This window comes from Podarcis raffonei, chromosome 4 (genome assembly GCF_027172205.1).
Source record: "Podarcis raffonei isolate rPodRaf1 chromosome 4, rPodRaf1.pri, whole genome shotgun sequence".
Lineage (NCBI taxonomy): Eukaryota > Metazoa > Chordata > Lepidosauria > Squamata > Lacertidae > Podarcis > Podarcis raffonei.
Genome location: NC_070605.1, coordinates 42,045,090 through 42,063,195, shown reverse-complemented (window position 1 = coordinate 42,063,195; position 18,106 = coordinate 42,045,090). Strand labels below are relative to the sequence as shown.

At 41.7% G+C, this 18,106-nt stretch overlaps 1 protein-coding gene across 3 annotated transcripts in view; it reads left to right on the top strand.

Annotated features, from left to right (window-relative positions):
* LOC128412877 (myelin protein zero-like protein 1) overlaps positions 1 to 17,175 on the top strand; it is a 35,132-nt gene extending 17,957 nt beyond the window's left edge. The window contains exons 4-6 of one of the 3 annotated variants that reach the window (XM_053386387.1): positions 556 to 688; positions 4,297 to 4,402; positions 9,493 to 17,175. In XM_053386387.1, coding sequence (XP_053242362.1) covers positions 556 to 688; positions 4,297 to 4,402; positions 9,493 to 9,594 — 341 coding nt within the window. In that variant the 3' untranslated portion in view covers positions 9,595 to 17,175. Of the gene's footprint in view, positions 1 to 555; positions 689 to 2,120; positions 2,195 to 4,296; positions 4,403 to 9,492 lie in introns of those variants that run through there. The other 2 variants (XM_053386388.1, XM_053386389.1) reach the window with 2 other exon arrangements.
* Positions 17,176 to 18,106: the final 931 nt, after the last annotated feature.

Below are 18,106 nucleotides of genomic sequence, written 5' to 3'. Positions count from 1 at the left end.
TGTGATTAATGTGTGAACTGACTCTTGATTGTGGTGTTGAGGCAGCTTCTCAAATGTGATGGGTGTGCATCTAAAACATGGCAAGTTCTTCATGAAAATGCTTGGAAGCAGGGGTCAATTATTTCCTGATTGGCTCTTCTGAGCATTTTAAAGCATTGGCTCTTATGTAGATGCCTTTTACACTCAGCAGGAGGTTTGTGTGTTTTGTATGCTGGTATGCATAGCAGACTACAAATTTTTGTAGCGAAATTTGGCCTTCAGGGGAAGTCCACTTATTGTTCAACCTCATCTTTCCCATGGGGCTACTGGTGGGCTAAATGAGAGATTAATTGTACTTGGTATGATGTAAAAATGCCATTGAAATCTAATGAACCTAACACCACAGATCATGCTCATGAGTTTTACTTGAGGTTTGGGATATAAAAAAGACCAAGGAACATGCCATTACTGAGACAGATGCACCCTTAACCTATGCATATAAAAGCCAACGCCAATGATATATTGATAAATGTAAAAGCTAAGCAGACTGGACTGAAACTTTTCTTCTCTCCTCAGGTAACTTGCCTGTGTTTCCCATTACTCTAGTAGCAGGGGCATCCATTGGTGGAGTTCTGGGCTTAGTTTTGCTCATCGTTCTTGTTGTGTGTGTCGCATGCAGAAAGAAGAACTCTAAAAATCATTACTCTGGGTAAGATGCTCCCCTTGTTCATTTATTTAGGTGTTGTTTTTTTTATTAAGGCCGGGGTAGCTGAACCTGCAACAGGAATCAATCATACATGTTTTGTTCATAGTACTAAATTGACTGTGGCCACTGGGACACATTCCTCTAGTCCCAAACTATTAATTGTTGACTTCATTGTGCATACACCTTTCAGGGTGTATAAGTCCTACTAGATACATGTTGGAAGGGAAGTGTGCATCATAAAGCTGTCCAGAGAGGCAGCCCTACACTCTTGTCTTCCAAAAGTAAAGGGGCTCTTGCAGCTCAGGATGAAGTGCAAGATAAAGGCTGGACAACTCTCTACATCTTGGATTGTACAACTCTATTTATGAGTTTGGAATGTGGCTCCTTTTACAACAGTCTGCTTGCCAGAGGTTTCCAAACCTAGCTTTGGGAAAACAGTTCCTCTACTATCTTCACTGGCTTCACCATCTGCATGACTTCCTTTTTTTTCCTTTTTCCTTTTTTTGCACTTAAGGTACCTTTTTAATTTGCATTGAATAACTTCTGTTGGAAAGTATTTTCAGGGTAGAATCTAGAGCTTTAATCCAGAGCTTTTAGAATGCCACGAAATGTTTTGTTGGTGGGTTCCTTTGAGGTGGTGGTGGGACTTTTATCTTGTTTGCTTTACCACTTAACTCCAACAGAAATGCAGCCCTTGTACACAAAAACCTGAGCACACGTGTTCTGTGGGGATTGTCATTCCACTGCCCAACTCTTTCCTGCTTTTTGTAGATCCAGTGAATGCTATGAACAAAGCCTTCAAAAGTCTAGTTTCTGATGGGTGTGTTTAATTGGCAATACCTTATTTTCAGCTGGAGATTTTAGAGAAGGGTTGCAGTAGGAGTCAGTGGTAAGATTGAGCAAGTGCAGTGAAATGTGCTTTGTAAGCTCAGTGTGGAAAGCACAGTTTCCTTTCTGCATGTACTCTTTCAGTAACCACTTAAAGGCAGCTTACACTGATCTGCACTAAAGGATCCCAAAGCCCAGTATGGGTATTTAACTCCCTGTCCAGTGTGTTATTGCTGAAAGCTACTTAAAGGTGCTGGATTTGGAACAGTAATATGTTTGCATTGTCTTCTACAACTAAAATCAACCCCCAGCAATGTAGAAATGGATAACGTTGCTTTCACTGACTACACCAGCTCTTTGTTCCTACTGATTACTAAGTGGCAGGGTGTGTTTGTGCTGTATTTGCTAAGCAGGGCCACATAATTTTGCAGGGGTCTAATTTCTAGATAAAACTAACACCAGCATTATAATGGATTGATTTGGGTGGTGGTGGAAACCCTTGCATGGCAGTGTCACAACTTCTGTTCTTATTCTGACATTTTGGTTTTTTCCTTCCTGCTTTGGTGTGCTGGGATCGGATCCTGCTCTTACCTTCCTCTGCTTACAGAGATCCTGATATAGACGCAAGATTGGGAATGTAACAGGGCTGGGTCTCCTCTTCCGGTCCCACTATATACCATGGTAACTAATCACATTGGTGGTTGCTCTTTGGTACTTCGTGTGTGTGCGTGTACACATTTCTGCCTCCTTTGCTGACTACCCGGCTAACATATCTCCATCACTTGTGCTGAAATTCTGTTTTGTAGACTGTTGGTGAAGGGGCAGCACATCTCATCTACTGCTTGAGTTTTGTTGTCTCATTTCCTTAATTGTGACGGCAATGCTCATTACCTTCAGAATCAGTATTCCATCTCTTGCCAGCAAGCTCATGTGCATGAATGAGTGTGGGGGATCTGGACTCTGTACACTGTGAGAGGAGAAAATCATTCAGCAAATAACTGAATTTTCCATGCAAAGACTTTTAATTCAGTGTTATTTTTAGATCCAGGTTGCATGAATTCTTGGGATATACTCCAGACATTTTATTAGTCCCTTGGCCACTGTGTATGCTGTGATTCAATCCCAGTAAGAATGGAAGCCCATTTACTGGTACTGAAATGCCTTTCCCCCCCCTCAGTACTATATTTCCCTATGTACTGCTGCATATCTCGTGTCTGCTTTTTTAATGTTTAAATATTCCTGTTGGATAAGAGAAAGTAATGGTTTGCAGGGAACTGCATTCTGCTTAATGTCATTGTCACATTGTCATGATCCATGTCTGCCTGTATATGCTGTGTGTGTGTGTGTTGTGTAAAGAAAACAAAATGATTGAGAGAAACAGTGGTGAGTATTCCTCCTAGGCCAAGTTAGGTCCTATACACATTGCCCCAATGGCTTCTTTTTAAACAGGACAAGCCATTCTTAGAGGGATGAGGAAGAAAGCTTAACTCGTTTCCTGCCCAGTGATTTCTTCCCTCTCCAAATTATTCCCTGCTTGTTGGTGGAACACAACACATGTTGTGCTCCCACATCTTCGGTATCAGCCGCTCATCTAGAATAGACTTTGTACCAACTTACATACAGTTACATAACAGTATTGTTTGGTCCTCAGGTGTCTGTGAGCACGAGTGTTAGGAATTATTGAGAGACTTAGTCAATGTTCAGTTCAATTGATTTTGAAATGATTCCTAGTTTGTTTGTTTTTAAGCAGAAGTGAGAGCGCATCAGTTCAAGGACATAGCTGACATATCAGTACCCCAAGCCCTTTCTAAATAGATGTTCCCCAAGTTTCCGAAGCTTTGTACATAGTAGTATTAATATATTAACAGACAGTGTTCCAGTCGATGGATGCTTTCTTTGCTGCAGACATTCCACTTTCTAAAATGATTGGACTAAAAAATTTGGTGGTCGAGATCTATTCCTTGACTTCAGCTACTGTGAAGACATTGTTTAAGGCATTTATATACTGCCCTTAATAATATTTATTCCAGAGTGGTTTGTAATGCACATTAAAAGAGCCAACAGAAATAAAATATACAGTAAAACAAAACAAAACAAACAGGAGAAATTCAAATCTAAAACAGCAGTGTAAAATTTCAGGTCTAGTGACCTAAAATACTGCATCCCTTCAACACTGAAAATACAAATTGTTAATATGCCTGAGAAAATGCAAATGTCTTAACTGGACAGCTAAAATATAATACAGTGGTCACCAGGCAAGTCTCCTTGGGGAGAGAGTGCCATAACCATTTGAGGACATGTCATTGCTGAGTGCCTGTTCTGTTGTGGCACTTGCAAGATAGGGTGCAGTCACTAGAAAAACAACAATTTTCCGCCTAGTTAGAAAGGAATCCATCTTCAACTGTACACTTATGTGTAAGTGAATTCTGATGTCTCGGGCAGAGACAACAAGAAACTACTTCCCTGGATCCTGAGGCAGGGTCGCCTGTGTGACCCTGTTAGCAAGAAACCGGTTCTTGTGAAAGCTGCTGGCCTCTATTGGGGTTGCTTTCTTCCATCCCAAGGCTGGGTTGGATGTACATCAGAGAGAAGAGGAGGTTTAGGAGTGATGGTACTGAGCCAGCACTAGGGAGAGGATGTATGTTGTGTTGTTCACCGAGTTCACCTTTTACTTTGGCATAAGTTGCCACGTCATCTTGCCATCACTTGCCTTTGTTTTTGTTTTGTTTTTTTGTTTGCCTCTTGAACATTGTCCTGCAAACTCTGCTCTGCCACCTCGTCAGCTGCAGTACCTCTGAGAGCTTGGTGTCTCCAGTTAAGCAGGCTCCACGGAAGACCCCCTCCGACACAGAGGGTCTGGTAAACAGCGTGCCCATCCGATCACACCAGGTAAATGGCATCATGATGCTTTGGGAACTCTTAACTTGGAGACCTTCAGTGATGGGAAAGGTGGTATTCTTGTTGAGGGGAGGGAGACTTAGAGCAAAGTTAAAAGTGTTACAGAGATAGACATGATGCTCCGGGATGGTTTCAAATTGGATGGGGGACCACGGGTTGAGATTCCTGCACTGCAGGTAGCTGGACTAGAGGACCCTCAGTAGGGTCCCTTCCAACTCTACAGTTCTATGATTCATTTTCGAAGATGAAGGATGTTGTTTACTGCAGTCGTTTTCTGTACTTGACAACTTCAGTAGTGAACAACTTCAGATAGTGAAAAGATTCAATAGGGCTAGTCTTTGTAAGTAAACAGTTGTTGCAGCGAAAGCAATTATTGTGCCACAATATCCTAGCTCGGAGGGAGCCATCTGACTCACATGAATTGACCTGTGTTAGGTTGAGTGAATTGTCCTTCTTTGTGATACAGGTTTTCACTAGGAAGCTCCTTTATTTGTAATTCTATGATCTTGGCAGTGCTGAGTATTTATTGTTCCTGGACTTTTCCAATTACCATTTATCAGAGCTAATAATATTTTAGCCCCTTTGCTTCATTGTTCTGTATATCTCCTTATCCCCACAAAGTGTCAGGTAAACATAGACAGCAGACCATTGCTCCCCACTTGGAAATACTCATTCTAGATAGAGTCTTGCTCAACAGGAAATGAATAGTGTTTCTTTTCCTTTCTGTTTTTTTTAAACATATAGACTGCTTTATGAGAAAGCTCTGTACATAATAAATGTATCAATAAAACAGATGAAATCAACCAAACCATTAAAAAAAACCTATAGCAGATTCCATGGAAACATAGGTGAAAAACAGACATTTTGAGAGCAGGGATATATTAGTTAATGTTGACAAAGATGAGGAAGGAAATAGCCAGATTTCCTTTCTTTTGTATTCAGTTATTTGATGTGAAGTGTTGGGTGGAAAAATGGAAACTAGATAATGGAAGCGACTAGCTCTCCAAATTGTATCAACTTGAACATCTTAGTCTGTCAAAATATGTTGAAAGCTACGGGTATCAGAATAGAGCTGTGGTGATGCTGAGATGCTTCAGCAGGAAAGGATTTTGTTAAAAAATATATATTGAAAAGGTAGGTTTTTATAAAATATTTATAAAACTATTTGAAAATGAAATGGCTAGATGACAATATAGACCTTTCCTTCTGCTAGTTTGAAACATTACTATACAAATTAACATTTCAGTTTAATAAAGCAGGGTAAGAAACCTGCAACCCACCAGATGTTGTTGGACTCCAACTCCCATCATTCTTGACTATTAGCTGTGTATGCTGGGAGTGATGGCAGTTGGAGTCTAACATCTAGAAGGCTGCAGGTTTTCCACCCCTGTAATAAATAAAGAGACGTTCTTAAGGCATAGTTCATTTCTGGCGGTCCTCTTCACTTGGTTGAAGCTGGTGGTATTAGGTGCTCTTTGAAAGGGGCAACAATATTGATAGAAGCCACTGGTTTTTCCTTGTTGCTTCTAGGACAAGCAAGTCTTGGCTGTTGGGTGAAGTTAGTTCTGGTTCAGAGACTGTTTTTGCCAGCTATCTACAATAGGGGAAGCATAGGATTTTGAATGTTGTAGGCCTGCTTCTTACAAACTTTAAAACAAAACATTATTGTGTAGACTCTTACAAAGTCAATAGCGCCATGAAGACATGCATTTCAATAGTCTAATCTGGGGAGGTTGTGTGTACATGAAACTTGCACATAGCCATGCATCTTAGAAGCTATTTCTAATGTTACTGTAATATGGATATGACAGGAGCCACAATAAACAAAATCTGGCAAGTGGAAACACTTATTTTTATTCTAGCCTAAACAGGAATATCCAGAGGTTCACATGCCTTATTTATTAATGTGTGTGGGACTAGTAGATAATGTCTGGGGAACATGGAGATAGATGGAAGTGCTTTTGTTTTTAAGAATACCAGAGTTGACTTTTATATGCAGACATTTGCTTCTTTTCTTACTGAAAGCACAGTAGTGGTATTGTGGAATATTTTTAATATATTGGAGCAAAATTAGAAGGCTGCTGTAAGAGGAGTGTCCTGTTTCTAGGAAGTACTCTTGGTTTGCAGCTTCTCTATAGGAATGGGATATTTACATTGTTGAGAAGATGAGAGGTTCGTTCTTATTTATTTATTTATTTATTTATTTAAGTAAGTAAGTAGTGGAGGAAAGGAGGGAGAAATTAACATTTCATTACAATGGTTTACTTTAGAAACAGGGCAAAAGATACTATCCAGTCTATCTGTCTAGTCTACCAGTTTGCTATTTCCTTCCTACATATTTTAAATCCTGAAGTTAATGTAATGGTTGTGAAAGCAGGAAGCTTGTTGCCTGAGGTTGTGTTTCAAACAGCATGCATCAGAGTTGTCTTGTTTGGCTCACTGCATCTTGAGGCTGGCTGATTGCTCATTGGGTTTGCTTTCACTCTTGTCCGTACCAGTGAATTCATTTGAGATGTCATCTATTTCTCACAACTGTGCATGTCTGTCTGGTACCACATGTCCTAGTGGTTCTCATTCCTCTCTGTTGTTTGGCTGTACAGTGTTTGCTCATTTTGAATGTGATCATTGTCAATGTTTTCTTATTTCTAGATCTAATGCATAACTGGCTGGTTATCTAAGTTATCCCATATGTATAACTGATAAATTAGAAAGAAGACTGTATCCCTCTTGTGTCCTATTCCAAAGAGTGCTTTTGTACCTGACTTTATTAACCTGTGCTTCTCCTCTGATAGGCAGATGCAATTTCAGATGTAAAACTTTCTACTTCTAACTTCTAAGCCACACATCTGGTTCCTTTCTTCCAATACTTGGATAGCCTACACACCATTCAGTACTTTTCTTGTATGGGACACATATGCCTAGTAAAATCTGCATATTGCCCTGTGTCTGATGCATAGGAGTAGACAGAGATTGGAAAGCTATTGGAACAACTTAAAAAAAAGAAAAGGTGTCATTCCCAGCGAGCAACTCTTCAGAGGAATACTTCCAGATGATGTTTTCCATCAACTAGCTACTATATATACTTAATTGAATTATTATTATAGTTAGGCTCACATATTTGTTCTGAATTCCTGCATATGGACAGTGATCTCTTGATATTTTCCAGGCAAATATGTCATTATCTGAATCCTCTCTTCCCCCATTATCTGAATCCTCTGTAGTTTTGTAGGAACTAGCAGACGGTCTCTAAACAAGGAACTTGGTATTATTCAAAGGAAAAGCTTTTTTAAAAGGCCAGTACTTTGATATAGAAGAAAAGATGATTTTCCTTTGTCTTGGCTGAGTTCCAAGAACTCGGGGCATTAGCCTTTGGAGTAGCATCTGTTGACGTGAGAGAGTTGTGGTCTTATATGAAAGAACAACAAAATCATTTGTAAAGCAAACAGGAATAAAAACGTGCAGAGCATGACTCATTCATGTGGCTTCCACAAGAAGCTGCCTTAGATCCAGTAATGGTGTTGAAAACCTTTGGTGAACTGTGTGGCTTATGGAAGAAGCTTGCTATACATACTACAGTTTTGTATGTTCAAAAAAAACATTTATACTTTTGGCCATAACTTCACTGTCTGCAGCTGAAGAATATGTGTCTTTCCAGCTAGCCATCCCCAACTACTTTCTTCCTCTGCACTGGTTCCTAAAGTGCCTTCTTACTGCACTATTGATCCTCTAGTCTTCCTTATAATTAAACTGTATTGACATTTTTAAAATGCACATTTCCAAAGAGAGTTGTTGTGGCTGATTGTGGGAAAGAATGGTAAGCCAATTAAACATTGGTGAATGTAATTTTAGATTTGAGTATTGCCAAGATCATGCCTCCTTTAAAGCTTGATTCCTTGTGGGCTACACAGCCTTATTGAGCATAAACAAATACAGATTATTCTTCCAACTCCCTATTGGTTTCTCATTTGTTTGTTTTTAAATACTCCACGATCATTGCTGCCATCTAGAGGTGTAAGAGTTGCTGGACAGTCTTTGCTTTTGGTTTTTGCTGACGAACTTCTTGTATTGTAGTGTCTTTGTGGACACTGCAGACAGATGCAGAAAAATACTGAATCACAAAAAGCCGATAGTATTTCTGAAAGACAATTTTTGGATGATCATGATGATAACCCAAGATGGGTGTGTAGACACAGATTCTTCACTCATCCTTATGCAAGTTGGCAGCCAGGAAGTCTTTCATTAAGTTTCCCATTTTGTCTGAACCAGAAATCTCTGGTTAACAGATTCAAAACAAGCCACAATTTGAAGTTGGCTAGTATCCTTCTTGTTCTGAAGCTGTTTCTTTTTTCATCTAAAACAGGATATTACTATTAACTGTAGTTAATGAAAGTCTTCCTGGTTTGTTTACTAGCTTCTGCTAAAAGAAGAGGAAAGGTGCTTTGAGTGTGTATGCCCCTAAAGCTGATCCATTGACAGTGTGAAGACAATCTGGATGAAGTGCAGTTTGAGGAACACAATTTTCAGCCTTGTATTTGCTCAAGGTGGTAGATGAAATTTAAAATTCCAACCTGTTGTCTTAATTTAGTATATTGCAGCAGCTCCCAAGAAAAATACTGCTAGCGTGACACGTCCCTGTCTGATTCAGCACAAATGGAGCCTATTGAATGAGCTGATTTTAGCTGGACTGTGAATTCTTGATGCACTCTTTCAAAATATCAATCCATTCTCTGCTCCGTTGTTCGGTGAATTGTTCTGAAGGCTACAAGCAATTCCATCTACCCGAAGAATGAAGTGCCAGATTTCTATAAGAAAATATTTGCAGATTCTTTCGCAGGACTTTATCGCAGTAGATTAATTTCTTTAAAAAGTCAACTTGACTTGCATAGTTTATAGGTAGACCCAAACAGATAAAAGAGGGGGGAAATGTGTGTCTTGTGTACATTTAATAGTGTTTTGTTTGCTTAATGCTCATTAATTTCCTAATCTAAAGATTAATTTTGTCTTTACACTTCCTGCCAGCAATGTACTGAAGGAATCATGCTCTTTCATCAGTTTGCTTACTCTGTATTTCTTTTTTTTAGGGCCCAGTAATTTATGCGCAGTTAGATCACTCTGGAGGGCGTTACAGTGACAAGATCAACAAGTCGGAATCTGTCGTCTATGCTGACATTCGGAAGAACTGAGGAAATCCCAACCAACCCAAAGCTAAACAAAAATTCAAACTGGAATCGCTTGAAGAAGATTGACCCAGAGAACTCACATGTGGCCTTTGATGCCTAGGCTAGGACCAATGCATGTGCATACAGAGAGAAAGAGATTATATATGTATTGTGTGTAAATAGTCTATTTAAATCGTACAGAACTGAGACCAATGTTGCATGTTGAAATATGATATGAATTCTGCTTATAAATTGCTAATATTTTTTTTTGTATCTAGGATAAGAGGAAGAAAGCAAATATTCATATTACACCTTTAAGTGATTTCTCTGTTCTATGGAAAAACTGGAAAATTCCTGGATAGTCTAATGGATTTGATACTTTGTTTTTTACAAGATTGATTTCTTTTGATGAAATAGACTTGAGGATAAGTGTTTCTGCATGAGGATTCTCTTTTCCTATTCTGGTGCTTTCCACACAGTTTCATATAAATTCACTCCTGTCTTTCATTCCCAATTCCCACTTACCTCTTTCTACAGTAGGGTCGGAAAGCCCTCCCCTGCCTTCAGTTTCCAGCCTGGTCCTCGTATTGGCTGAAGCCAAAGTTCTATCTTCAGGGCATTAACTAACCTTTGTCTCTTTTTGGCGCAGCGCGCTCCCCACCCCAATAGCTTTTAGACATTTTCATTTGGTCATTTCAATCATGAAGCATTAACAAGAAGTCCCTCTAATTTTAATTTCCCGCTGGTGATTTTTCTGCAATAAAAGTGGTATTCAGTTTTGTCTTTGAAGAAAATAGGGTAGTGAAGTGGTGCTGAATGAACTTAGTCTGATCCTAATATGGCTTTCTAGAATACCCTTACATTGGGCTGCTTTTAGTAAGGCTTATTGGGATGTAGCTGTTGCAGAAAGAAAGTTAGAATTTACAAGTTACCTCTTACTGTTTTATCTAATTCCATGGAGGGGAGTGCTTCATGGAAGCCATATATGATAGAATAGGCCAGTAGTACACTTCCTGTTTCAAGAGGTGAGGGCCAAGATTCTATTGTTACTCATTCTCAGACTGCAGATTTACCTTCAAACAGAAAGGACTGTGGATTTCTCTACTGTGGGGTTAGCTCTGCTCTGTTGCTGCTCTATTATTCTTGTAAGGGCACACAACCTCCAAATCACCTGCTGTTCTCTCCTCCCTTCCTGCCTCAAACCATTGTTTCAGACAGGCTGTCTGGTTCTCTTCCTCCTCCTCCTCCTCTTCATTGTTTCAGACAGGCTGTCCGGTTCTCTTCCTCCTCCTCCTCCTCCTCTTCCCAAGGCCCTTGCATGTTTATCTGTGCAGTGGAGTTTTCTTAAAAGTATAAGAAAGTGTGAATGGTAGCAGATGAAACTTTATGATTGACCCAAAGGCTGGCCAGTAGGCACTCTGCAGAGCCAAACAAGCAGGCTTTCCCTAAAGCTTGGGCCAAGAGGAGGGGACATTGTACTTTTGCCCAAATGTGGTGAGTGCATTTCCACAGCAGGATCACTGCTAAAATGAGGTATGCCTGTATGAGCATTAATCCCTTGTTCCTTAATGGATTCTTTTTCCAAAATAGAAAAATTAGAAGGCTTCAATTACCGACTTTTCTGTGCTAAGGCCATCTTTACTGCTGTCTCCTGTGATCTCAGTGGACTTAGGCTGCAGTCCTAAATATACTTACTAGGAAAGTAAGTTCCTTGAACTTGGTGGCACTTGAGTCTAAGAAAACCTGGACAGGGCTGAAGTGCTGGTGTTCACTGAAGCTTTATTGGAGTTTTTCTCCTTTCTAAACAGTGAAATTATGCCATTGTACACATACACCCATTCATCATAGATGCCTTGGTTACTGCTTGTCTTATTTTCTTTTACCGTAAATGAAATTGGCCATGCCATTATTAGTCTCACCTTCCCCTACTGGTTTTTGCATGCAGTACATCATTTACTGGGGCTGGCAGGTTTCCTGCAGGCATTTCATTGGCCACTGTGAGATCAGGATGTTGGGCTACATGGGCCGCTGGCCTGACCCAGTAGGCTCATCGTCTTATGCACAACTGCACATATTCATCCTAGAATTGCACCCCGCTCCCTACAAAACAAAAACGTTGCAGGAGTGTAGATGAATGAGCAACTTGTGAAGATTTGTCTTGAACAGTGAGAGACAAAAGTTAATGAAAAGTGACACTTAATGCTAATCTGAATACACCCACGTGTCATTTAGAGGTTGATTAGTTTTCTGAGGCTGCTCTTTTAATGCTCATTTAGTGTCACTGTTGAAAGGAGCCTGTTGAATTCCTTTTGACTTTTCAATCTTTATTCAGTTGGGGAGTGAGGGTGGGACTGAAAAAAACTTCAGGTGCTTTTTAAATTTTCTCCAGTACTGCACTGGTCTCCTTGCCCTCTTCAGAACAGGGGTTGGCAGAAGGTAGATTGACAGATTGCAGTCCCATGGTGGTCTGCAAACTCCTGGTTGGCCACCTAGCACCTGGTGGGTTACTGGGATGTTTTGTGTGAGCAAAGAATGTTGGACTAGGTGGATTGTGGTCTGATGAAGAACATCTTACGCTGTTAAACAGGAGGACCACATAATGCAGATAAGCTATGCCTTAACGGTTAAGACACCCTGAATATGCATCCTTGCTTTATTAATGTAAAACACATCAGTGGATCATAAGGGTTCCAGCTAAAAACAAATGTAGACCACACAAGGTAGAATTTGGGCCACTCTGCTTTGCAGCTACCTCTTGTGGTGTATACAGTCCGATGGGAGTGTGCGTAGTTTGTCGCTTGGAGGAGCAATAAAAGCAGAAGAGTGGATTTCTTGCCTACTGCAACACAAGTGTTTGTCATGGTGCGTAATCACTTTGAAACTGTTTCTGGTTGGTGTATGTAACAGAGACTTGGTTGGATGAAGCAGATGGGCCTGTTCTTGCCGTTGCTTGGCCACCAGATTTCTCTTATGCACAGCAACCAAGGTCATATGGGTGGGGAGGGGGGCATTGCAGTGATTTTTAAGGAAGTCATTAGCTTACACTAGGCGTCCTATTGGGAAGACCCAGTTTTCTGAGTGCAGGTTCTGGAAGCTGGGCACTAGGGGCAGTACAGTATTCCTTTTGGTGTAGTGACCTCCCCGCTGCACCAAGGATTCCCTGCCCGAGCTGCTTCAGGTCGTGGCGAATGTTCTCCTGGAGACACCTATTTTGGTTGTCCTAGGGGATTTTAACATCCATGCCAAGACAACCTTACAAGGGGCCGCTTGGGACTTCGTGGAAAGCATGGCCTCCATGGGGCTGTCCCTGAATAAGTTTGGCCCAACTCATAGTCGTGGACATGCCTTAGACCTGGTGTTCACCTCTATGGATGTGGGTGATCTGACACTTAAGTAAAAGTGAAACAAAAGAAGTGCCATGGTTGAATCACTTCCTGGTGCAACTGGATTTCTCTGTGACCCTTCCCTTCTGCAGGGAGGTGGGACCGATTTGGATGGTCCGTCCCCGCCACTTAATGGATCCAAATGGTTTCCAGAGAGTGGTAGGGGATGTTTATCCCATGTTGATGGCCTTTCATGTGATTCCCTGGTGGCCTGCTGGAATGCGGTTAACCAGGCCTATTGACTGACTGACTCCGAAGCGCCGTCTCTGATTGCATGGAGCCTGGACATCCCCGTGGTTTTCTCCAGGGCTGAGGGCGATGAAACAATCGCTGAGATGGCTGGAGTGCCGGTGGCAAAAAACTCATTCTGAATCAGATCGGATACATGTTAGAGCTCAGCATCAAGCCTATCAAGTGGCAGTAGTGACGGCGAAGAGGACCTTCTTCACCGCCTCTATTGCATCTGCAGAAAACAGCAGCAGGAGACTCTCTTAGGTGGTTCACAATTTAACGGAACAACCTTCGCCATTGGGGCCCAGTAAGGACCCCAAGATCTCCTGCAATGATTTTGCAAAGTTTTTTGCAGATAAAGTCGCTCAGATTCAGAAAGAGGTAGACCGCCATGGGAGCAGGGCCAGGGCGGGAGAGAGCTAGAGTCCTGTCTAGTCAAGTTCCATGGGATCAATTCCAATCTGTTATCTCCGAGGATGTGGACAGGCTGCTTGGATGAGTGAAACCAACTAATTGTCTCCTTGATCCTTGCCCATCCTGGCTCATAAAAGCGAGCCAAGAAGGGCTGGACGATGGACTCGGTGGGATCGTGAATGCTTCTCTCTGTGAGGGAGGCTTCCCAGACCAGTTGAAAGAGGTAGTCATGAAACTGCTTCTTTAAAAAAAGCTCTTTAGACCCGGCCAATATGGCCAACTATCGCCCAGCTTCAAATCTTCCATTCTCGGGCAAGGTGACTGAGTGGGTGGCTGCTGAACAAGTCCAGGCATGCCTGGAAGGATGTGGGCCATTTGGATCCCTTCCAGTTGGGATTCAGGCCTCATCATGGGACTGAAACTGCCTTGGTCACGCTGGTTGATGATCTCCGGTGTGCTAGGGACAAGGGTAAAAGCTGTTTCCTAGTTCTGCTGGATCTCTTAGCGGCCTTTGATACCATCAACCATAACATGCTTCTGGACCGTCTAGAGGAGCTGGGGGCACTGTTATACAGTGGTTCTGCTCCTTCCTTCTGGACCATGTCCAGAAAGTGATGTTGAGGGATGAGTGTTCAGACCCCTGGGCTCTCACTTGTGGGGTGCCTCAGGGCTCCATCCTCTCCCCCATGCTTTTTAACATCTATATGAAGGGCTGGGATAAATTATCAGGGGGTTTGGGCTAAAAGTTGATCAGTATGCGGATGATACCCAGCTCTACCTCTCTTTTAAATCAGAACCAGTGAAGGCGGTGAAGGTCCTGTGGGACTGTCTTGAGGTGGTTAGAGGATGGATGGCGGCTAACAAATTGAGGTTGAATCCTGACAAGACAGAAGTACTGTTTTGGGGGGACGGGGCAGGCAGGTGTGGAGGACTCCCTGGTGCTAAATGGGGTAACTGTGCCCCTGAAGGACAAGGTGTGCAGCCTGGGAGTCATTTTGGACTCACAGCTGTCCATGGAGTCATAGGTCAAATCTGTATCCAGGGCAGCTGTCTACCAGCTCCATCTGGTATGCAGGCTGAGACCCTACCTGTCCACAGACTGTCTCGCCAGAGTGGTGCATGCTCTAGTTATCTCTCGCTTAGACTACTGCAGTGTGCTCTATGTGGGGCTACCTTTGAAGGTGACTCGGAAACTACAGCTAATCCAGAATGCGGCAGCTAGACTGGTGACTGGGAGTGGTTGCCAAGAGCATATAACACCAGTCCTGAAAGACCTTCAGTGTCTCCCAGTACATTTCTGAGCGCAATTCAAAGTGTTGGTGCTGACCTTTAAAGCCCTAAACGGCCTCGGCCCAGTATTTTTGAAGGAGCATCTCCACCCCCATCATTCAGCCCAGACACTGAGGTCCAGCGCTGAGGATGTTCTAGCAGTTCCCTCCCTGTGAGAAGTGAGGTTACAGGGAACCATGCAGAGGGCCTTCTTGGCAGTGGCACCCGCCCTGTGGAACACCCTCCCATCAGATGTCAAAGAAATAAACAACTACCTAACTTTTAGAAGACATCTGAAGGCAGCCCTGTTTAGGGAAGTTGTTAATGTTTGATGTTTTATCGTGTTTTTAATATTCTCTTGGAAGATGCCTAGAGTGGCTGGGGAGGCCCAGCCAGATGGGTAGGGTATAAGTAATAAATGAGGAATGCCAGAAAAAAATAACTTAATGGAAAGACTTGCTTCAATTATAACGAGAAACTAAACACTACTCTGCATACTTTGATCTGATGCAAACTACAACGACTTGTGAATGCTTGCAGCCAAATGAGCTGTGTAGGAGAAAACAATTTATTATTCAGTGTTTTCAGAATATTATAGAACTTAACGTAATCTTTTAATTCTAGCACCTTATTACTAGAAAAGCAAGTCACTATTTTTTCTTTCTTCTTTCATCTTTGCCTGCTACTCTTGACACTTTGCTTCATCAGCAATTGGAGCTGGCAGCATGATGACCTTTTTGTGTGTGACATGAACCTGTTTTTCAGCATTTTGAAAGGAGTCTGAATATGGTTTATAGTGCAGGAGAGAATTTGGGTTTGTTGTCCTCTCATTTGTTGCTCCTCTTCTGAGTTTAGTAGCAGACAACTTGGCAAGCACAAGAACCCTAAAGGGGCTACATTTCCTCCGACAGAAGTTATGTGGCTTGAACAGTAAAATTGGAACAAGTGTGACTTTTCCTAGTAGCTGTTCAAGCTGAAAACCTCTATTCATGAGAAATTGTGGCATCTTGTGGATTTACATCCTTTAACATGCCTGAAGTATGATCCATGTTATAATCTTATTTGTAAATAGTGTATTTTCTAACTTAAAAGTGTGGTCTAACCCTGTTAAAAACCAGTTTGCCATCAATATTAGTGGAGGTGCAGTGCCCTTTTTTTAGAGAGAGAGAGACAAGGCAAGTAGAGGCTAGTGTTGCTACTAGGTTTTGACTCCTTAACAACTGTACCCCTCATGTTTCATCTCAGTAGAATATTGTTCAATAGAAGTTCTTCATGGCAGATAACCATGTTTGAATAGGTAGGGTGCTTTTATCCCAGTAGGGTTTGGGGAAGATCGTTCAGACTGTAGGAGTTCTATCTTATTTGTTCATGAAGCTTTGTCTCTTGCTAGAGTGCTTTGTGGGTCTGCAGTATCAACATTTCAGTGTGAATAGGGAAACTATAAAAAGTTTTGTCTTAATTATTTGAAGTAGTTGAGGTGATCATCTGTCTTGTAACTTGCTCTGTATTCACAAAACTCCAAAGGCTTTCCTTTTTGTGTACAGTCAGTTGTTCTGGTGAAGTGAGCAGGTGTTCAGTCATCAACAGATGAGCCTTGAAGTCTGTCTGTCAAGTCTCATTCAGAGTTTTACCTTATTCTTGTATCGACCAAGCCTTTTAAACCACATTTTTCTATTTGTGTGTGATGGGTAGAAGTTTCATCCCCCCTTACTAAAACTGTTTCCTAGTTAAAATCTAGGAGACGCCTCAGTGAAAGGGCAATTTTCCTATGGTGCTCAATTTAGATGCCCTTTTCTGTGAAAGGCAATCAAGATCTAACAATGGACTCCCACTTGTGAAACTTAGCTCCCCAACCCTTGGACCTTCTTATCAAGATCTCCTTTGGCTCTATACAACTCCACAGAATGCAGCTACTGAGCCCTTTTCTACCTTGTTTCTGCACTTTTAAAAAACTGGAATTGCATTTTGTATTAAGTTGTTGTACAGTCTCCTTTCCTTCCTTCCCTATGTTCTCAAATGCAGCTGCTGCACAGGCAGTTGGCTACCTTCTGGAAAGCACCACTATGAGGGCACCACACTATGATGCTGCTAGATTGGCGGGGTGGGGCAAAAGGGGTAAACACCTATAAAATAGGTGTATAATTTTGGGCAAGGGATTGTTCTACAAGGTCTCTGTAAAGTTAAAGCAGGAACTAGTGGTAACATACTTGTTTTGACTTGCTTCTAAGTTGGACACACATCACATTGGATATTTACATGTTTTCTATTGTACTCTTGTGAATATTTTAATACACTTTTTCCATTAGTGGTCTGTTGTGTGTTTCATAATTTGTCAAGCATGAGATACTGAATTGCCTTTGCCTTTCACATACTTCTGCTACAAAGCCAAGATTCAGCTTTGACTGCAAGTACTCAATCTAGCACTGTGCATAGTGCTCAGTATAGGAGAATATGCTTCAGGAGTAGCCCCTGACTACACTCATGCTCTTCCATTAACCTAGCCATTACTAGTGATGGGCAAACTGACCCCATCCAAATTCACAATTTGCTTGCTAACTTACAAAACGAACATTATAAATTTGGTCAAAACATCTGTTACAAGATTTCCAAGTGTTTTCACATTTAAACTTACAGTAATATAGTATGGTCTGTGTATTATTATTTTTTAAAGTACCTTTTTAAAATTGGAGTTAAAGGCTAGTTTTGTGTACACCCCCTGGAAACAAAGCTACATAGTCATGTACCACCATTTCCAGGATGCTTTTCAGCCCCATATATTAAAGCACGTGGTAGGAGCCACATTTTCTAGCCTCACAGGAAAGCTTTTACATTTGAGGAAGTTTTTACAAATCAGCTTCTCTCAACCATGGGTCCCACAACTCATAATCCCTGACCGCTGGTCCTGCTAGTCTGGGATGGATTTGGACTCAAAGGTTGAGAAAGATGTTGCTGGACTGCAACTCTTATCCTTGACTATGTTGGCTGGGGTTGTTGGCAACTGGGATCCAACATCTGGAGGCCACTGCATTGCTTACCCTAATTTAGCTGGTCAGTTATCAATACCTTTTAACTTTTGAAGGACTAGAGTACAAGTTGTCTTCTTCAACCTTTTTAGGACTGCAACCCACAGTGAGGCCAAACTGCTTTGGGATCCACAACTTTTTATCCTACGCTTAGGTAGGTGTGGTGCTGCTGTGACATACCTTAGATTACTGTGACCCAGCAGTGGGCATTTAATA